We start from the raw sequence: 21,658 nt of genomic DNA, 5'->3' as shown, positions 1-21,658 counted from the left end.
AAAAAAATTAAAAGTGGAGAGAAAACGGATACTCCCTCCGTCCACCAAAAGTTGTCCCATTTTTCCATTTCCGTTCGTCCCCCAAAATTTGTCCCATTTCACTTTTACCATTTTTGGTAGTGGAACTCATATTCCACTAACTCATTCCTACTCACATTTTATTATAAAACTAATATATAAAAGTAGGATCCACAATCCAACTTTTTCAACCCACTTTCTATTATATTTCTTAAAATCCGTGCCCGGTCAAACCGGGACGAATTTTCGTGGACAGAGGGAGTATAATTTATTGGGAAGTGAGAAAATATTTTTTTTAATTTAAAAACGAATTTTTAATTAAAATTCGAAATTTAAAAAAAAATGCCAACGGCATAGTGCTCGATGCATCGAGCAGCACCGTGCCAGCGGTAAGAGCACAACGGCAGACAGCACAAAGCCGCGCCAGCGGCATGGATGCCGCCCTTCAGGGAAAGCAGCAATGCGGATGCGCAATATTAAATATGTAGACACTCCACACCTCCAGACCCAGGGGGGAATGGAAATTTCATACTTGTATTTGAGTATAAAACTAAAAACTAAATATTCTACTCATTTAATAAAATTTTATTTCAGGAAAAATCGAAGCAATGGCACATGATTACACGAGTAGTGCTCGCCATATCTTTTTACTGTAATGTTCAGCTATGCATTAATGCATAGGCTCGCCTCATCCATCCCCTTCCTTTTGAGATATAAGCTGATTAAAGCAAAGCATATAATCTTTAAAACAATCAGAATCTCCTCAGCTTTTAACATCTTATCTCAAGAATAAAGTAAAAATAAAAGAATGGCACATGCAGTCACCCACTCTCTACTGTGCAATACCAATGTGATCGATATTTAGTTCGACAGAAATTAATTACTGTACTAATTAAGTTGACATAGTAAAAAGAAAATGACCTTCCATATTCAGTATGGACAATTTTGTTGGATAAATATTTTATTAAGATTAAGTTGATGACGAAGAATTGAAACCGTCTGTTTGGAGCATTAAGGAATAAAAGTGTGAAACAAGAAACTGCCATAGGAAAATCATTGTTGTTGTCAACTTAATTTTGTGGGGTATACTTTGTCAAGGTCGAAATGTCATGACAAACCTTACAGTTATAAAGGTAGAACAATTGATTGAAACAAGAAGCTTGTTATTACTAGTCTGGTTTCAGACAGAATACAAAGGGAAAAAACAATGGCGGATGCAACACAAAGGTAGTTAAGATTTAGTTGAGTGAAATTAAATGAATTATATTTACAAATTTTATTATTGGTGCAGGTACGCTTTGGTTACAGGAGCAAACAAAGGAATCGGGTTCGAAATCTGCAGGCAGCTAGCATCTAAAGGAGTAGTGGTGGTTTTAGCAGCAAGAGATGAAAAGAGAGGTATTGAAGCTCGAGAGAAGCTTAAGGAATTGGATAATGTGGTTTTTCATCAATTAGACATCGTTGATCCTGCTAGCGTTGCCGCTGCTTTTGAGTTCATCAAGTCAAGATTCGGAAGGCTCGACATTTTGGTAAATCAGCTGTGATCATTCTTGATTTCAATATTTTTTGTATTTGATGCTTGCATTTGTGTGAGCAGGTGAATAATGCAGGAATTCGCGGGGCAGAGGTGGATGGAGATGTTTCAGTGCTTCAAGAGTATATTGAGGCAGATGGCGCCTCATTCCTTGCTGGCGGACAGGTTTCTTTCTAATCGAAGATTCTCCTTCCTATTCGTATATCTGTTTCTTAACGCGTCTACTTGGCTGGCAGGCAGAGCCATTTCACGCGAAGGCAAGTGGAAAGCTTATCGAGACATTGAAGGGGGCGGAAGAATGCATTGAGACAAACTACTATGGTGTAAAAAGAGTAACAGAAGCCCTCATTCCTCTGCTGCAACTCTCCCATTCACCAAGAATTGTCAATGTCACCTCCACTCTAGGCTGTTTAGTGGTACTAATCTTCATTTTGTAAGAGAAGCACTTCATTAAATTGTGTGTGTATCTGATTGATCATGTACATTTATCTTCAGCTTCAGCCTAACGAATGGGCGAAAGGAGTGTTGAGCAGCAAAGAGAGGCTAACAGAAGAGAGAGTAGATGAAGTTATGCAGCAATTTCTCAACAACTTCAAAGATGGTAAATTGGAAGAGAAGCAGTGGCCTCCTCACCTTGCAGCCTACAAAGTGTCGAAAGCAGCTCTTAACGCGTATACTTGGCTTGCAGCTCAAAAATACCCCAATATCTGCATCAATGCTGTGTGTCCTGGTTTTGCTAGAACAGATATAACCTTCAACGCAGGCCCTCTAAGTGAAGTCGAAGCTGCTGAAGCTCCGGTCAAGATGGCATTGCTTCCCCATGGAGGCCCCTCGGGTTCCTTCTTCCATCGGTCCGATGCCTTGTCTTTCTAAGAAACAATCCAACTAGCCTTTTCTCTTGTACTAACAATTAATAATTGTGTTTGTAGGAGTCTTCACTTCTTTGTTATCCTCATTTCATATCACTGGACGCTTATTAATTTTCACAAGATTCATATATAATTAATCTGATTGGATATTAAAAATTTAAAAGAATGGATGTGAATGGTGTAGCCGTATGTAGTGAAAACCATAGTTTATTAATTTTGTTAGAATGTTCTACTCTATCAAAATCTATCTGTTTATAATTTAGAAAAAAACAGACTTTACATTAATATACTCTCATAAGCGCGTTTACATCCCATTACACCATGTTTCCAACAAGGAAATTGTAGGTATGTGCATAATATAAATATTAAATGTGGTCGGCTGTCGCTTTCTTCCAATGATACAATCATAGAATAATAGAATGTATATAGAATGCAAAAATTGGCATACTGATTTGGAATGAGAATCCTAAGCTTGACTTTGCCGGGTTTGATGAGCACTATATATTGTAAAAACAAAGAGAGAATCTGGTGTCATCTCATCTCAAGGGAAATTACGGTTAGTATCAATGGCGGAGGCAGGTGGGCGGTATGCATTAGTTACGGGAGGGAACAAAGGGATCGGGTTGGAGATATGTAGGCAGTTAGCGTCGAAAGGAATTGTGGTAATTTTAGGTGCAAGGGATGAGAAGAGAGGCCTTGAAGCAGTGGAAAGCCTCAAGGACTCTGGCCTTTCTGACTATGTGGTTTTCCATCAACTCAATGTTGTAGACGCTGCAAGCATCGCTGCTGCTGTCCAATTCCTCACAACAACATACGGGAAGCTTGACATTCTGGTGAACAATGCAGGCATCGGAGGAATAGGACTGGAGGGAGATGCTTCAATTATTCAACAAATTATACAAGCAGATGTTGCTTCACTCCTTGCTAATGCAAATGGAGAGGTAGTACTATATCTTTATTCTTTTTTCACTCTTTTTGTGCAAATGGAGAGGTAGTACTAAATAGTAGCAACTCATACCTCGTTTGCGCAGGCAGAGCCACTGCAGCTCAAGGCAGGGTCAACTCTGATCCAGACATACGAGGCCGCAGAAGAGTGCATACAAACAAACTTCTACGGTGCAAAGAGAGTAACAGAAGCCTTCATTCCTCTCCTTCGACTGTCTGATTCGCCAACTATTGTCAATGTGTCCTCCTTATTAGGCCACCTAAAGGTATACTTATATTATATACACCAAAACTCATATTCTCAACTCTACTAACTCTGTTGGCGCCTTCAGCTCTTGCAGAATGAGCGCGCTAAAGCTGTCTTGAGCAACGAGGCATGCCTCACGGAAGAGAGCATAGAAGGGGTGGTGCGAGAATTCCTCAACGACTTCAAAGAGGGGAGATTGGAGGAGAACAAGTGGCCTACTCATGTTACAGCTTATAAAGTCTCTAAAGCGGCTTTGATTGCATACACAAAAGTGTTGGCTAAAAAACACACAGATATCCGCGTCAACTGCCTCTGCCCTGGCTTTGCTAGAACAAATATTACTTGCAATCTTGGCCCACTCAGCGCCGAGGAGGCTGCTCAGAACGTGGTCAGGGTGGCGCTGCTGCCACGTGGAGGGCCTTCGGGCGCCTTTTTTTACGAGGATGCTCTGTATTCTACTTGATGGATAGTGAGTGTGCGCGTGTGGAAGTCTTGCAATCACACTGTTCATGATTTGGTCTTGTTTTTTTTCTTAAGGATTTTGTGTTTGTTTGTGAGCAGGTTTTGATGCTTTTGTTGTGATAGATTTGTAAAGAGTGAAAATGACTTTGTGTTTGTTTGTGTGATTTGATGATTTTGTTCATGAAAAACATTGTTCATTCATGTTTGTCTGAGCGTGTGAAAATGACTTGATTTCACATAGTAGAAGTTGCAACTTGCATGTCTTTCACTAAAAAAAAAGATTGCATATCAGCACATGTAACACCGTATTAATATTATAACTGTTTCATACTTTTATAAGTGTGGACGGACATTATTAATTCAAGGTCAATTGGATCATACTGTAAAACATTTCAAAATATTTTAAAATCAGAATTCCAAAATAATAAATCCCAGTTAAAACTATAATTAATGCCTAGTTAATCTCAATCTCTACACAATTTATACTGATAATTACAAAAGTACCCACTAATATCCTCCATGGCTTGGGGGGACATTTAAGTTCGAAACTATTTTTAAAAGTGCCAAACGATTAAAAAAAAGTGAATACATTAAAGCTCATGGATTATCTAAGATGTTTTTAAAATTCAAAGACTGCAAAGATGCAAAATAACAAAATTTAGGGACTATTTTTATAATTCAATCTATTTTTTGTATTTACATAAGTATAATTAAAAATGGGTTTTTTTTTTCTTGGTAATTACCAGGGATATCCATCGGTGGGCCTATTGACTATTCTCTGTAATTTGTAGACACCTTAATGGGTGAGAACATTACTAATTAATGTAGTGTATTAGACTATTAGTATGATAATAATAGTGTGGTAATGTCTGACTATCACACCTTAAGGGGTGGGAACATTAATAAGTAATGTAGTGTATTAGACTATTAGTATGATAATAATAGTGTGGTAGTGTCTGACTATCTAAGGACAAAATTTTCAGGTTCGAGTCTATAGAGGATGGTCATTAAATTAATAGTACTACTATTTATTCATTTAAAAAAAAATACAAGCGAGTGAAAAAATTACCCCTCCGTCCCACTTAAAATGACACGTTTTCCTTTTTAGTTTGTTCCAACTAAGATGACACATTTCCTTTTTTGGTAACTTTCTCTCTCCAATTAATACACTCAACCATTTTTTCTCACTCCTATTAAAATATCCTTCTTTCTTTATCTCTCTACTTTAATACTTACACCCACTTTCTCTCTCTTCAATTAAACACTTTAACCAATAACTCCTAAAATCCCGTGCCGGCTAAGCAATGTGTCATCTTAGCCGGGACGGAGGGAGTAACAGTTAACAAAATTTTAGAAAATACTCACTCTATCCACGAAAAATTGTCCATATTTTTATTCGGACCGTCGCTCCACTAAACATTGTCCACGTTAAATTTTTCATTTCAGGTAAGTAGACTCCGCACTCAACTAACATCATTACACTCACATTCAACCATCTAACATCATTACACTCACATTCCACTATAAACATGAAACATTTAAATTTTACATATGATTTTATGTAATGTTATTTTATAAGTTAATACGGTGACAATAAAGTACTACTCTTCCCTATGTTATTTTCTCTGTTACTTTACTTTCTCTCTACTTTAACTACTACTACCTCTGTCCCTGAAAGTTTGACACGGTTTATCATTTCGGTCCGTCCCTCAAAATTTAACACACTTCACTTTTTACTATTTTTGGTAGTGAACCTCATATTTCACTAACTTATTCATACTCACATTTTATTATAAAACTAATACTTTAAAAGTAAGATCCACATCCCACCAACTTTTTCAATTCACTTTTCATTACATTTTTTAAAACTCGTACCTAGTCAAAGTGTGTCAATATTTGGGGGACGGAGGTAGTATTGTATATCATTTTTTAAAAAATAAGTGCTGAAAATGAAACGTCTCTACTACACTATAGAGTACTAACACAAACTACTAAGAAGGACAAAGGGAGTACTAATAAAGAGATAAAAATATAGATAATGTTGTTTTTATTTTTAAAATTATTTTATTTTTAGTATGACTATCCAAAAGCATCCATGCTATTCTAATATTTTCCATTTAATTTTTTTTCATTACTTAAAACTTGTATCAGTAAATTTGGACAACATTTTTACAAAGTATATGCTAATCCACTTCTCCACTCCACCCCTCACAATGGCAATAAAATAATCCACCTTTCACTTATCAAATTTGGTCATAATTGTAGTGCCCACAAAAATGTTTGGCACTTATCAGAAATCAAGTTAATGGAGACATTCACAGTAGTAGTAATAGTAATAGTTTGACTGTATGTATGAGTAAAGGGTTGCATCGTGTAATTTGGGAAAAATCTTGAAATCATATCAATGGAGCGCGAAGCAGGTGATCGATTCTTCGTCGCGGTGCACGTTGGCGCGGGTTTCCACGCGCCGTCGAACGAAAAGGCCCTCCGCTCCGCCATGAAACGCGCCTGTCTGGCTGCCGCTTCGCTTCTCCGGAAGGTCTTTCTTCTTCTCTCTTTTCTTCTTTTCCGTGATTGAGTAGCCTATATTCTTCACTTGCTTTTCCAAATTCAATCAAAAGAATCGCGATTATTACAGAATTAAATTGGCTATTTCCTCAACCGAGAATCGAAAAGATTGGATTTTGTGAGTGATACTTTGGGAAGATTAGAATTTTGAGTTGGATGGCGTTGAGTTTGGTGGTTGAAGATAGTCAAAACTTTCTCAATTTGAAGTTAGTTCTATATTTTTCCAGTTCAGTATCTGAATTATTCTTGTTTAATGTAGGGTTCTGGTGTATGTATTGATGCTGTTGGAGCTGCAATTCAAGTTTTGGAGGTATTTTGCTATATCTTCTTGCTGTAAATGCTATGACACTTCTGTCACGCTTTTGGGGAATCGAATGGGAGGTCGGTTAAGGGGAAAATTAGACCTTTAGAACAAGTCTTGGATGGGCAAATTGAAATGTGATGAATGTAATAGCATGTAACCATATTCTATTAGCAGCATTAGGCGCCTCCATGTTAAATCATGTTAAATTTCCTCTCTGAATGTGATGTGAGCCCCTTGATTTTGGATTTACATGGAACTATGTTTTCATATGTAGGATGATCCTTGCACGAATGCTGGGAGGGGATCAAACTTGACTGAGGACGGTCGCGTAGAATGTGATGCCAGTGTAATGGATGGTGACTCTGGAGCTTTTGGTGCTGTTGGAGCGACGCCAGGTAGTTTGCAAATTATTGAACCTTTTCTCCTACAAAACTGGTGGGGTTTTAATTACGGACTAATTTCATTCTTCTTAAGTTAATGGTCAACAGGTGTTAGAAATCCCATCCAGATTGCTGTGTTGCTAACCAAAGAACAGATTTCAGGTTCATCACTTCTGGGTCGAATTAGTCCTATGTACGGTTATCCTCCTCCTTTTTGTGCTTCAACAATATTGTTATCTTAGAAGTTATACAGTATGTGTTCAAATGCATCCTTATCTTTGTGAGAACTGGTTGGCCTCTGTAGTGTATTGTGTTTCCATGCCCTGCCACTCGATCATGCTTCGTGGTTGGGGGTCTATTGGAAAATCATCTGTTAATTAGAAAGATTATCTGCTCAGGTTCTTGGTCGGTGAAGGGGCCCATATGTGGTTGAAGTCCAAGGGTATGGTTTCTGATAGAGGTTTAGTGGAGGCTGATGAGGTAGCTTTTACTTCTTTCTTCTCTGTCTAAACTCTAAATATGGTGGCATCTAATACTTCTGCCTGCCACCTCTGCTTCTGAAACCTACTGTTCTATTATCAAGACATGTGAGCTGTATTTGCATTTTTCATTTTCCGTAGCTTATGCATTTCATGGTGCAGTGGTTGGTGACTGAAAGGGCTCGAACTCAATGGAAAAGATATAGGGAAATGCTTGATGATGCCAAAGCTAGAGGTATCTTTCATAGTTCTTGATAGTTGATACCTTGCTGTATCAAATGTTTTTTTTCAATTTACTTCTATATACTTCAAGGAGTATATATATTTCTTTCATTTACAAGAGTTCTCTACCAATATGACAGCCTTTATGCAACCCTACAACATGATTTTTCCTTAAAAAGATGATTGGGTCCAGAATATTCTCCCATTGCTAATTAACAGTAACATATTTGTGTTTTGGGAAGGTAACTTTGTTGTAAATTTTGGAACTATTCACTTTAGGTACTGATTTGCAATATTGATTTTTCATATATAGAGGCCCAATCACATGATCTTTCAGAGGTAAAGGGAAGTGGGACTCAGTCTCATTCATTAAGTACACTAGAAGAGGATGCTATATCAGACACGGTTGGAGTAATTTGTGTCGATTCTGAGGGACATATTGCTTCCGGAGCCTCAAGTGGTGGCATTGCCCTTAAGGTGAATTCTTGATGTCTAAAATCTGTATGTTGCTAAATAAATTTTCTGTTTGCGTTACGCTTGGATCCAAAAATAATTTCTGTTGCTAAATATGTGCTTTCCGATTAATTTCATGATGTGGCATTGCTTTTGTGTGCCAGTTTAATTATACTCTTATCCAGTGAGAAACATGAAATGAGTGAAGATGGCATTAAAATTCTCCTTATTCTGTAAGATTTTTTTTTTTTTTTTATCATACTACTATATAACTCAATTGAGCTTACCATAATCATGTTTTCCGGTGAGTTGACTCCTATTCAGGCTGAGATGATGATGATGATGATGATAATAATAATAATAATAATAATAATAATAATAATAATAATTAAACGCGTTTGCATCTTGGAACTACTTCACAGGTCAGAGGCCGTGTTGGACTAGCAGCAATGTATGGTGCTGGTTGTTGGGCATCCTCAAAAGGCCCTTCTGGGGCTCCTTTTATTGTCGGTTGTTGTGTTAGTGGTGCCGGAGAGTACCTAATGAAAGGATTGGCTGCTCGTGAATCCTGCATATCTTCATCATTGTACGTCCTTCCATGGGTTATTTCACCTAAACTTTGAACCGTATGTGGAGAATTGAAGCTTCCGGTGTAGCTCAAAGTGATCACATGAACAATATCCTATTGCAGGTCTCAGGCTGGTCCAGTTAATGCCTGCTCGAAAGTATTGAGATCTGTTCTTGAAAGTGGCAAATGCACGAGTGAGAAAAGTGCTGGAGTTTTACTTGTCCAAGCCGATACTTCTCCTCTGGTGAGATAAAATACTTGAACATATCAAGAAATTATGTAGACACTTGGGTTGATTGTTGGGTCGTTGCATCAGGGCCATGGTGCTCGCGCAGAGCTTAAAGCCGTCGAGATAGCAGCTGCGTTCACTGCTTCGTCTTTCGGAGTAGGTTATTTTGGGAGCTCGATGGAGCGGCCCAAGGTATCGAACACATATTTTTCCCTCTCAAGTAGATATTGTATTCTGTGTTGGTGATATAATATTTATGGATGATGATGGTGATGATGATGTGCTTCTTACCAGGTATCCATTCTAAGAAGTTCAAGACTGCAAAATCAAAATGGGGTTGATCAGTTTGTGGCAAGAGTACATCTTGATTCTGATAAAATACAGTGGTTCCCAGCTTTGGATGATTAATGTTTTTTCTCGACTTTGGACTCGGGGTCGGGGGTGCATTCCCTTTTAGTTTATTTATTTTTATTAATAAATTAATTTATGTTAATTTAGAATTATACAGTAAGGATCAACAAATTGTAATTGAAGCCATTCCTCTCCGTTTTTATTTGGGATAACTGCTTCAAAAGTCATTAACTTTAATCAAATTTTGGTTTTGTCCCATCAACTTTGAAAGGTTCGTGTAATGTCATGAGCTTTATCGGGCGTTGCCATTTTTCCATCTGACCCGACCCGGGTTTTTTCCGGTTGAAATTGTGTGAACGTGGCAAGCCTGAAATCTGATGTGGAGAATGCCGGAAATTCATGAAACGATGTCGTTTTCCATAGACAAAACGATGTCGTCGGTAGAACTCACTGACGGTGAGTTGCTCTCTCTTCTGGAAGCTCCTTCTCCGGCGACGGCGCGAAGGAAGAGGAGGCGGCGGCGGCGGCCGTAAGAACAAGAAGATCAATCCCTCCTCAACGACGACGCCCCCCCCCCCCGCCAAGGATTCCCAGCTCACCAAATCATCAAAGACCAGCGTTTTTCACCACCAATTCGCTTCTAATTTCGCCAATTTATTGCCTGCGATTTGACAGCAGCCATGCTTTAACCTCGATCCCTCTCGATTAAGGTTTGCTTTACCGCTCAAGCAAGGGGAGAATTTAGAGTTTCAGGATCAACGCAGCAATCTGGCGACCTCGATTGAATCGCTGAGCTCCAATGCAGCAATCTAGTTTCAGACACTGAAAACGGATGGAGGCCTTTCCAACACGGAGTGGTTTCTCAATAACTTCTATGCGCCTCCGACGGCGCCGGAAATTGGAGCGGTCGGATTCAAGCGTGGGCTGAATTGAGTCACTACACTTTGCTGTGGGAGAAGGAAGGGTGGAGTAGAAGGCCATGTGGATCATGTGGGGGAGATGGGGAAGGGCCAATTGTACAACTTCCCATTGCTTCCGGCGGTGGTGGAGATTTGGGGGTTTTGGGTTTATACAGAGAGAGAGTAGGTCAGCTCAGTCAACTAATTCCGGTGATGGTGGAGTCGCTGCATTCCGGTGATGGTGGTCGCTGATCGGAGTCCTCGGCGGCGGCGGTGGGCGGTGAGGAAGAGGAGTGGTGGAGGCACGGTAGTGGCAGTGATGGGAGTGAGTGGTGGAGGATGATAAGACACGCCAGCTTAAAATTTGTCATCCACGTCATCCACTCAACATACACTTAGCAGCCACGTCAGCTTAAAAAGACAGGTCAGCTTGCTTCATAGCCGAAAAACCCGTTATGGGAAAACGGCAACCAAATATAAAGTTCATGACATTAAACTAACCTTTCAAAGTTGATGGGAAAAATCGAAATTTGATGAAAGTTAATGACTTTTGAAGCAGTTATCCCTTTTTATTTTTAATTTTATGAAATAAATCAGATGTCTCTTTTAGATAAATTTGATCAAATTATTAAATTCTTATTGAAAAATAATGAAGTCTAACTAGCAAATTCACAAGTTAAAACCGAGAACTAATGAATCAGAACTAGAATAAAGAAAATAATACTATAGTCAAAATTCTATATTTAGGATTTTTAATTGAATTATAAGAGATAATTATTATATGGGATGTAATCAATTTCTAACTAATTACTAATCTCAAATTGAGACCAATTTTCAACCATTAGATTAGAAAATTTTGTGGTTAATATAATGCCAAGCGTAATATATTTTAAATTTAAATAATTATTAATTAAATTAAAAGAGTATTAATGTCAAATCTTATATGTAGTAATTATAACTAACTACTTTCTCTCTTCTCAAAATCATCTCAAATCTTTAAATTTACGTAACTCTTTCAATTTAAATTATTTTTTCGCAAAAAATATATCAAATTAAAGATAATTTAATAAGAATTCCAACGAGATCTCAATTGCATATGTTCCGACGATGTTCGGGTGATGAAATTTAATAAATTATATTTCAATTTTCGTACATGTTGATAAGCAGCTTATTTTCAACAAATGCAACAAAAAATCTCAATATATTGTAGGCAAAATCTCAATATTATGCATGTCCAATCTCAATAAAAATGTGTTGATATTTTCTTGTCCTTGTGTTGATATTTGTAATACACAATGTTGATATAAAAAAACACTCACGAAAATTGTCATATGATAACATAATGACGATATTACCCTTTTGTTGATATTTTGTCTACTATTTATTGAGATTTTGTAAGCTTTAATCTCATCCACTCATTTTAAAATCCAAGGGTGGAGATTTAGTCTTGATTTTGGATTAGGGTGCTAAAAGCATTAGAATAGGACCCATTATTATATTATGAAATGTGAATCATAAATTAACTAGGAGTACTAATTAAACCCTTGATTATTCTGGAGCAACTGTTTTTTTTACATCAACAAGAAACGTAAGTTAGCAACTAATCCAGAATCAGAATATGTTACTCAGCATCATTTATACTCGACAATTATAGAGGGGGGGGGGGGGTATTAAAAGGAGGCAAGCTTCCAAGCCAGCAAGTGAATACAGGGAAACCATTTTATCCTTCTCAAATTTCAACCCAAAATTTTGCTACTTATTCGCCAAAACTACGCACTGATTCGCCAAAACTACGCACTGACTCAGAATATCATTCCAAATTGTAGGCTCGCTTAGCTGCGGTGAGAGTGTTGGAGAGAAGCATTGCTATGGTCATGGGTCCAACTCCTCCAGGAACCGGAGTGATGGCTGAAGCAATCTTGCTAGCCTCCTCATAGCATACGTCTCCAACAAGCCGATATCCACGGCTGCAGCTCATGTCCTGTTGTGCAAAAAAACACTAGTTTAGCAAAAAACGTATAACTAGGTGGCAACAAGGAAGGCATACCTCAACCGGATTGATTCCAACATCGATGACAACAGCACCAGGCTTGATCCAGCTACCTCTGACCATGTTTGGCTGCCCCACAGCGGTGATTACAATGTCTGCTTCTCTAGTGATCTCCTCGGGATTCTTTGTCCTTGAGTGGACGACCGTGACAGTTGCATCCTCTCTCTGCCAAGCAAGAGACATTAGATTTGATGGAATTGGAAATGTTTGTTTAGTTGATCCTGAGTAAATGACTATGAGAGTATAATATTACTTGCAAGAGAAGGGCAGCTGGCATTCCAACAATATTACTCCTGCCGATTACAACAGCTCTCTTTCCCTTGATTGGTACACCATATCTATGCAATAACTCTATGCATCCTTTGGGCGTACACGGAACAAACAATGGTTCTCTATCTCTCATAGCCAGGTGGCCGATATTCAGGGGGCTGAATCCATCAACATCTTTCTCGATACAGACAGCATTCAAGATATTTTGCTCATTCATATGCTGGCAGAAAAAAAAAACATAAGAGATCATTAGTATATTGCAATATCTACATGAAACATAATATTCAGATTTGGAGGCTTACGGAAGGTAGAGGCAACTGAACAAGGATACCATTAACTGCAGGATCATCATTGAAGCATGAAATATGCTTAAGCACTTCTTGTTCCGAGGAGTCTTCAGCTAAGTTAACTTCATATGACTTAATCCCAACTGATTCACAGGCTTTTTTCTTGTTGCGTACATAAGTTGCAGAATCCTTTCTCTCTCCAACAAGAATAACAGCCAGTCCAGGAACAACCCCACTAGATTCCTTCATTTTTGATATTTCAGCAGCTATTTCCTCTCTGATCTCTTTGGCAGTTGCTTTTCCATCAATCACCTTAGCAGACGACTCAGTGACCAATGCAGCTGTATAACATCACATGTGAAATAAGAATGTATTCAGAAGAACAACTGCCATAAGGCCATAAGTGAAGATCAGTCACCAGTCACTGCCACAACAGCCCCAAATATAAACGGACATACACAGTTTGAATCCAACTTACACATTGGGGCTAAAAACTTCCAAGTTACTTGTTCCTAAACCCTGATTCAGGTAGTAAATCAAACAATAACCTCTAACACGTTGCTGTCAGTGATGTTAGACTACAATGAAAAAAGGTCTAAATAGATTCAGATATCAGTAAGCCTCTTAAGAATTCAAGAAAAACGAAGATTGGTACTGAGCTCAGCTCATTTTCCAATGGCATGCCAAGCTCAATCTCACCACTCATACAAGCAAAGATCAATCATCCTAGAGTTATTACAAAAGACATTGCTTCACTTGTTTGAGTTTAATCGCATAAAAACTAAATTCACTATCATGGCTACTTATTCTCGATGTATATATACAAAATTATAGATATACTAGTAAAATCAAAAAAACAAAAGCCAACTAGAGGTCTGAACACAAACTATGGCTCAACCATTGAGTCTCCGAGAAGAAATCAAATTCCGAAGCTTGTGTTCCATTCACCAGCACCCTCTGCCCAATAGAAATCATCATATCTCAAACTATCACCCGACCCACACACACATACACAAACACAAAGCAAGAAAAATTCCATAACTGCTCATAAATTGGTCACACGACAACTTCTCAATACGCATGCATAAAGCTCATCAGTATGCTGTATGCACACTACAATCCAGATACAAAGGCACTCAAATACAACCAATTCAGAAAACAAACCAATACGTGAAAGCATGCCCTCACCATTGATGACGGTCGAATTGTTGCAGGAGGCGTAAGTGTTAATAGCTCTACTCGTTCTCAGGAAGGCGGGAGAGCTCCGCAAGGCGCGCACCTGGACGGTGGTCGTTACGAAAACTCGGCGTGAGCAGCTATCTGAGGCGGCGGTGGTTCCGAATAGAGCGGCGGCGGAGGAGGTGGCGGCGGAGGATGCCATCTTCGGAAGGAGGAATTGGAGCCGGAATCTCAGCCCTATCCTTGCTCTTTATTTGAAATATGAAGGAATGAATGTGAATTAGGGTTCTAGAAGTGAATATAAAGCGGAAAAGGCAAAAGTAGGGTATTCTGCTTGAATTTTTTCTGATATTTTTACCACTTGCAATCAGGTGGAAACGAAGAAGATTTTGCAGACGACGACGCCGTTTCACGTTGAACTTCCCTTCTGCGGATGAGTATTACTCCCTCCGTCCCAGTTTAGTCACATTTTGCCATAAAAGTCCGTAGTTTAAGAGTCACATTTAGAATATTCCATATTTGATATTTGGACATAAAATTTACCCCATTATTCACCAAAATTACATCCAAATGCCATTATCTTCACAAAAATAAACCAAAAAAAAAATATAAAAACCAAAAAGTCAAACTATCTCAATTTCTACCAACTCACTTCATTTATTACACACTCCACGATCTCACTTCATTTATTAAACACTCCACTATCTCACTTCATTTATTACACACTCCACAAATTTCTTAAAACTCGTGTCATAACTAATTCTAACTCCTAAACAGGGACAGAGGGAGTACTTATTTACTCCTCCGTCCACTATTTAAAGATCCCTTCCGCGGGTGTTTTAAAGAATTGTTTGACTTTGTAAAAATAAATAAGAGCATTGCGCACAATTAGGGATGGCAATCAGGTCGGCTAGACCTGCCCACGGTTCATAAACCGGCGGTTTCGGTTTTGGAAAATATGGAATCGGAATCGGAACCGAACCGTGAGGCTATTTCACGGTTTCGGTTTCGGTTCAAAAACCGGCGGTTTCGGTTTCGGTTCCAAACCGCCGATTTTTGGACGGTTCGTAGCGGTTTAGGTTCGGTTTCGTGGTTTCGCGGTTTTTTTCCTTTATTTTTTTGTCATGTAGTTTGAAATTATAAAACAAATTGAAACAAGGAAATGAATAGTTTAAATTGAAACAAATGAGAAATATGAGGCAAATAGAGAGAATTGAGAGATTGAAGAGAGAAATTCTTGAACAAGAATGAGATGAATGTAAGTAAGAATAGAGGGGAATATTTATAGATAAAAATGGAGGGACATGAGATCCAATTTGGATTTAAAATCAACATTTAAATAATAAATAAATAAAATTAAAAAAAAAATATTGTTTTGTGCCATCATTTTTGAAGAGTGCAACCATCACACACCACCAACTAATGAATCAATCAATTTTGAAGAATGCATATTCATATTTTGAAGACTACATAATCATACGTAAAAAATGGTGAGATTGCATTAACTAAATTAATTGAATTTAATTGATCTTGATTAACTAAAACTAAATCATGTATGATCAACATTGCCAATGAACCAATCAATTTTGAAGAATGTATATTCATATTCTGAATACTACATAATCATACTTAAAAAACAGTGAGATTGCATATATAATGCTTTTATAAACGAAAACAGTGCAACATTAATGCTACTTTTGATAATTACAAATTTTGATCTCATTTTGGTTTCTGTGACATTTTGTGCATTATTGCAACAAAGCACCCCTTTTCAATTTTTAGCAAAATAGATGTGGAATAACTATCAAAATGTATTAAACGTGATTAGTTATTTTGAATCATTTCAGTCATTTTGAATCCATTCCAATGAATAGTTATTCCTATATGTAATTAAATTATAATTGTGAGAGAGAAAAGCAACATGATATACAGAAACAACTATAAATATTCACACAAGTCTAATGTTCACATTTAAAAGTTCAAATATAAATCATGTTCCCTTCTTAATTTTGGTAGAAATCAAATCAATATCAAATCAATATTAATTCATGTTGGAACCGTGAAACCGCCGGTTAACCGACGGTCCGGAACCGGCGGTTCGGTCGCGGTTTCGGTTTAAAAAATTTGGAACCTGAACCGAACCACGGATCTAAATTTCACGGTTTCGGTTCGGAATATTTTTCACGGTTTCGGTTTGGAACCATAACCGGCGGTTACGATTTCGGTTTTAACCGCCGGTTCGATAAACCTTGGGCAGCTCTAAGGTCGACCCATCGGGTTTCGGGCCAACAACCCTACTCAGGTTGCGGGTCAATCAGATGCAGGCTAATCATAAAGGTGGCAAATCGTGTGTATTGGGTCGTTATCGTGTCAACACGATAACGACACGACCCAATAAGGATAAACACGAACACGGCCCGTAGGGAAAATCTCTAACACGAACACGAACACGATAACGACACGAACCTTCTTGGATCAACAAGACACGATAACGGCATTATAATTACACGACCTGATAACACGGTAAGAATATAATAACAACAAGATAACAGCTAAAATAAACCCTAATAAACCGGATAAGGACATGAACCCAATAAACCTTGACCCAAAAATTTCGTGCGGATTCGTGTCGTGTTATCGTATCGTACCAAAAATTGTCAGCCCTAGCTAATCAGGTTGTGATTTCTTTCGGGTTATAAAAGTTCAACCCTAACCCTAAAAGCTCGGGTTTCGGGCTAGCCCAACGGGTTAATCGGGTTGCTACCGATAAGATTAACATGCAATCACTAATAAATAATGATGGAAATTAGTTTATTTATAAAATGTAAAATATTTAAATATGATAAATTTGAGATATATGCTTAAACACAATCATATAAATATGATCAAATACCAATATTTGAGATATATCGTGAAATTTTAATGTATGTTTTAGAAATATAAATATTTTTTTAGTATAATTTGAAGTTTATAATTTATATATTAATTTTATATTAATAAAATTTCAATATATAATTTGTATATTTAATATAAAATTGAAAGTTATTTTTTTAATTATCTATATTATAAAATTAATCAATGAAGTTTCGAATTAGGAGTAAGAAAATTGAATAATAGAAATTTTACCAGGTTTTTGGGTCTGACCCTAACGAGTTACGGGCCAATCGGGTTTTAATTTTATCGGACTAGAAATTTCCAGCCCTAACTCTATAATTTGGCAGGCTCTTCGAGCCAGCTCACGGGTTGCGGGCTACACTGACATCCCTAGCCACAATAGTGTGTTGGGACTACCGCAGCGGAAGACACGGAAACCAAACAGGTCCTTGACCGGATCAATTTAGGTGATTATGCATTCGACTCCAATTTCATGCAATTTACATAGATCTATAGATATAACATCAAATAAACACATAATCATGCATATTTGATATAGATTCGATTGTTACCTCATAATCCATCGTTGGATTGACGTTGCTAGCTGCACCACCCGGAGATCCTTGGTTTATCGACCACGAATCTTCCGTACTATTCCCTCGTCCTTGATTCTCCATCCGTGTGGGCGGATCTTAGAAAACCAATTAAATAACTTTGAATGGATCTAGGGAAACCCAATACAAACACCAAATTGTCTAGATCTAATCCTATGAATTAGGATGGATCAAGAACAATAATCAAAACCCTAATTCTCTCTCGTGCTAGGCACGAAAATCGAGACCAAGAGAGAGAAGGAAGGAGGCGCCGATTTCAAGGCCAGGGTTAGGGTTTTTGTGTTGTCTTGGATTGTGTGTTAGGGTTTCCCTTTCATTCATTATTTATAGTGGACCTTATTGGGCTAGTAAGGGGATCCATGGAATGACTTAAGTGTTGGGCTCACCCATTAGATAAATTACTAATTAAATCAAATGACCCATGATTTAATATATTATCAATGGAATATTATTTTATTCCACTAAAGAATAATATTGCACTCCCACTTAAATCACCAAATTACAAATAACTTGGGTCCATTTTATTTTATAATATTTCCCGCGTTTAAGATTATCTTGATCCATCAATTTAATTCTTTTGTCTGCTATGTGACTAGAATTAAATTAATTCTCCAAAGAGTTTTTCTAGTTTGAAACTTTATTTATTATTCGTGGAATAAATTCCAACTGCGCAGATTTCTGAATAATAAATTCCTTTTTCAAACACCTCTTGGGGATCACCCCTTAGGGATTTAATCATACCACACTGGGTACGCGAATTCTATGAAATAATATTCCAATACCTTCATGTAATTCAATTACTACCACCCAAGATATTATGAACTTGAGTTACGTACAAACTCTCACATATTGATAAGTCAAAGTGGCGTTTGATTGAATAAATATATCATAGACTAGAAAATACTAAACTTTCTGAAATATATTCTTTCAGTAGATAGCAATAAAGAATACATTTCCGATTAGATCCTTTCAGTGCTTTACCACACCGGTGTTACTAATCTCTTCTTAGGTAAGAGAGAATTATCACAAACACCGCAACCGTACTAATAGGTAGCCAAAGCCTATCTAGGTTGTGAATACGTTTTTCTTCTTACTAGATCTGGCCAAGTCCCCTACTGGAAAACTCATGAGGAGATTCATCGAATTTCCCTACTTGACCTTCTTAGTAAAAAGCCTTAGACTTGTTTATCATATTTCAATAATAAACCATTATATTATATTATTTATTCTCATAATTAGGTAAACAAGTGGACGTGGCGTTTCTCGTATACATGCACAAGCTGACTGTACAAAGGCATGTACGCTCGAAGCATCTTTTAGTATACAAACCCCAACATAGTGGACTAGCCGGCGGCGCTCTAGCCGCTGGCGAGCTCCAGCGGCTAGGGAGCTCAGCTAGTCCACTACTGCGATAGGCAAACCGAATGGCGAAAAATCAAAGCCCGAGAGGTCGGGCGTGGACTAACCGGCTAGCCGATCGCTCGCCGCCTATTGCGCGGCGAGCTATCACCTTGCCGAAATTTTTTTATTTATACTCTATATTTACAACTCATTGCACTTCATTTTTTTTATATTTGATAAACACAACAGTTAAAATGAATTAATCGTATTTATCAATTTATTTGCTGGGTTAGGGCATTGACTAGGCTATTGCTTGACTAGAGCAGTCGCTAGGCTGTGAGAAGGGCATGATGATGTGGCACGAGGAGTTTTTGGCTAGGATATTGCTAGGCTATTGCTTGCTAGTTCAGAGCTATTGCAGATATGCTCTAAGGGAGAAAGTTTGTGGAATGTGGGACTCATTTAAAGTATTAATTTTATATTGAATTGTGAGTGTGAAAAGTTGGTGAAATGTGAGGTCCGCATACTAAAATTGAAAGTAAATGGTTCTATAAATCGTGGGCAATCCAAAATGGCAAAATGATTTTTTAAATGGTGAACCCAGAGCACAGCTCTGAATTTTTTTTACCTAAACAAGCTTATTACATTTCACGAGATTATACCAAAGTCCATTTTTTAATCGAATCTAAATTCCATTTAAGAGATTACTCAATAAAAGTACATTAATCAACGGGTCGTAGCACAATTGACAATGCAGAATTATGGTGACCTAATTAAGCAGGATTAATCGAATTTCGCCAAAGGCGGATTCGATAGGGTTCATACACCTTTGGTCCAACAAAAAAAAAAGTAAAAGTACATTAAACTATATAATCCCCGGTCGTTTTCTTTACCCCCAATTTGAACCTCCAACTTATTGTTTAGAGAGGGAATCGTCTTCTAATTGAATTGCGCTTTATCGTTTTTGATGTTTAACATTGTCTATTACTCCCTCATTCCCACAATAATTGTCACTCTTTTCTACTCCTTCGGTCCCACGTTATTTGAGGCGTTTCTTTTCGGCACGAGATTTAAGAAAGTTGTGTTTAATGAGTTAAATAAAGTAGAACAGATAATATAGTAAGAGAGGGTTAAAGTAAAAAAAAAGAATAAAGTAAGTGTAATTAGATGTTTTGTTTTTAGCCAAAAAAGAAAAATGACTCAAATAACTTGGGACAACCCAAAATGGAATACGACTAAGTAACTTGGGACTGAGGGAGTATTTCGGTCCATTCCACAATAATTGTCACACTACATTTTTACCATAAATGGTAAGTAGGTCTCATATTCCACTAACTCACTCCACTCACATTTTATTATAAAACCAATATAAGTTAGTGGGTCCTACATTCCACTAACTTTCAAACTTTTCTTTATATTTCTTAAAACTCATGCTCACAATAAAAGTGACAATTATTATAGGACGGAGGGAGTAACTTATTCTTATTATACTAGTAGTATGTCCTAGAGAACATTATTCAATCCACTTTTAGTACCATCAAACTGTATATATACCTATATAGGGATGTACTAGTATAACAACTAATTTTAAGGTTATAACGTACATCCAATCTGGTGCTGTCATGTGGCACAAAAAATGCAATATTGTAAACACTAAAATGCAATATATATTTGTAGAAGCTATAAATGAATTTCGGCAGATTGCATTTTTGTTTTATGCAGATTGCATTTTTATTGTTAAGTTTTGCATTTTAGATATTGACTGCTTAATTTGCATTTTATATATAGACGGATTGCATTTATATATGTGAAAATGCAAAACTTAACAATGTAAAATGCAATTTATGTGAAAATGCAAAACTCAATACTATAAAATGCAACTTTACCTACAACTAAAATGCAATCTGCGGAAATGCATATACATCTAGATTGCATTTTTGTGTTTAAAGTATTGCATGTTTTGTGCCACATGGCAGCACCAGATTGGATGTACGTTGTGACTCTAAATAAGGGGACACCCTAGTGCTCCCCTATATATATATATATAAGAACAAATAGTAAAAAAAAATCACTACACAACTTAAGAAAATAATTAATTATCTCACGGCCAATACTTTCTCTGTCCCAAGTTAAATATCATATTTGAGTAATAACACAAGACTTTAGGAAATGTTGTTTAACAAGTTAAATGGAAAGAGAATATAACATCTTTTGTGGTATGAACTACGAAGGAAAATGTGACATCTACCTTATAACATAGTGATATTTCACTGCCTAAATATTTTCAATTTTTTATGAATACTCCATCTTTGGGCAATTTTTCAAAAATACCCAAAAATAGACTTACAAAATAAAAATTATCAAAAGACATAATACCATGCATCAAAAAAATAAAGATGTAGGATGCCAGATTTTTTTGGTTGAGAGAATTGAAAAAATTATCAAATACTATGATAAAATCCAGTATTTTTAAAAGTTGTGAGATTGACTGAACAGTGATTAAACTTGAAAAATT

The 21,658-nt window shown here is 37.1% G+C and overlaps 4 protein-coding genes across 6 annotated transcripts; 3 read left to right on the top strand and 1 right to left on the bottom strand.

The window, feature by feature from the left end:
- The first annotated feature begins 1,118 nt into the window (after window positions 1-1,118).
- Window positions 1,119-2,494, top strand: LOC125204032 ((-)-isopiperitenone reductase-like). Its single transcript, XM_048102569.1, has 5 exons — window positions 1,119-1,245; window positions 1,310-1,547; window positions 1,616-1,717; window positions 1,789-1,968; window positions 2,048-2,494. Exons 1-5 carry the CDS (start codon window positions 1,226-1,228, stop codon window positions 2,423-2,425), a joined length of 918 nt encoding a protein of 305 aa, XP_047958526.1. The 5' UTR covers window positions 1,119-1,225; the 3' UTR covers window positions 2,426-2,494.
- Window positions 2,495-2,885: 391 nt separating this feature from the next.
- LOC125204031 ((-)-isopiperitenone reductase-like) lies at window positions 2,886-4,280 on the top strand. The gene is made up of 3 exons (XM_048102568.1): window positions 2,886-3,362; window positions 3,453-3,632; window positions 3,699-4,280. The coding sequence occupies exons 1-3, from the start codon at window positions 2,988-2,990 to the stop codon at window positions 4,074-4,076; spliced, it is 933 nt and encodes a 310-aa protein (XP_047958525.1). The 5' UTR covers window positions 2,886-2,987; the 3' UTR covers window positions 4,077-4,280.
- Window positions 4,281-6,371: 2,091 nt separating this feature from the next.
- LOC125204096 (putative threonine aspartase) lies at window positions 6,372-9,891 on the top strand. The gene is made up of 11 exons (XM_048102651.1): window positions 6,372-6,614; window positions 6,903-6,953; window positions 7,222-7,342; window positions 7,436-7,520; window positions 7,726-7,807; window positions 7,969-8,041; window positions 8,342-8,505; window positions 8,904-9,067; window positions 9,173-9,293; window positions 9,366-9,470; window positions 9,573-9,891. The coding sequence occupies exons 1-11, from the start codon at window positions 6,480-6,482 to the stop codon at window positions 9,684-9,686; spliced, it is 1,215 nt and encodes a 404-aa protein (XP_047958608.1). The 5' UTR covers window positions 6,372-6,479; the 3' UTR covers window positions 9,687-9,891.
- Window positions 9,892-12,211: 2,320 nt separating this feature from the next.
- On the bottom strand, window positions 12,212-14,647 carry LOC125203222 (bifunctional protein FolD 4, chloroplastic). 3 transcript variants are annotated; one of them, XM_048101532.1, is made up of 6 exons: window positions 14,324-14,400; window positions 14,034-14,092; window positions 13,151-13,476; window positions 12,832-13,068; window positions 12,576-12,743; window positions 12,212-12,509 (listed from the first exon to the last, which is right to left on the bottom strand). In XM_048101532.1, the coding sequence occupies exons 2-6, from the start codon at window positions 14,077-14,079 to the stop codon at window positions 12,339-12,341; spliced, it is 948 nt and encodes a 315-aa protein (XP_047957489.1). In that variant the 5' UTR covers window positions 14,080-14,092; window positions 14,324-14,400; the 3' UTR covers window positions 12,212-12,338. The 3 variants fall into 3 exon arrangements, with proteins under 3 accessions (XP_047957489.1, XP_047957488.1, XP_047957490.1); XM_048101531.1 differs by lacking the exon at window positions 14,034-14,092 and having other exon boundaries at window positions 14,324-14,647; XM_048101533.1 differs by lacking the exons at window positions 14,034-14,092; window positions 14,324-14,400 and adding an exon at window positions 13,614-13,632.
- Window positions 14,648-21,658: the final 7,011 nt, after the last annotated feature.

The sequence above is a fragment of the Salvia hispanica genome, chromosome 2, assembly GCF_023119035.1.
Source record: "Salvia hispanica cultivar TCC Black 2014 chromosome 2, UniMelb_Shisp_WGS_1.0, whole genome shotgun sequence".
Classification (NCBI taxonomy): Eukaryota; Viridiplantae; Streptophyta; class Magnoliopsida; order Lamiales; family Lamiaceae; genus Salvia; species Salvia hispanica.
Note: the sequence above shows the minus strand (reverse complement) of the source record. Positions and strands in the feature narration are given on the sequence as shown.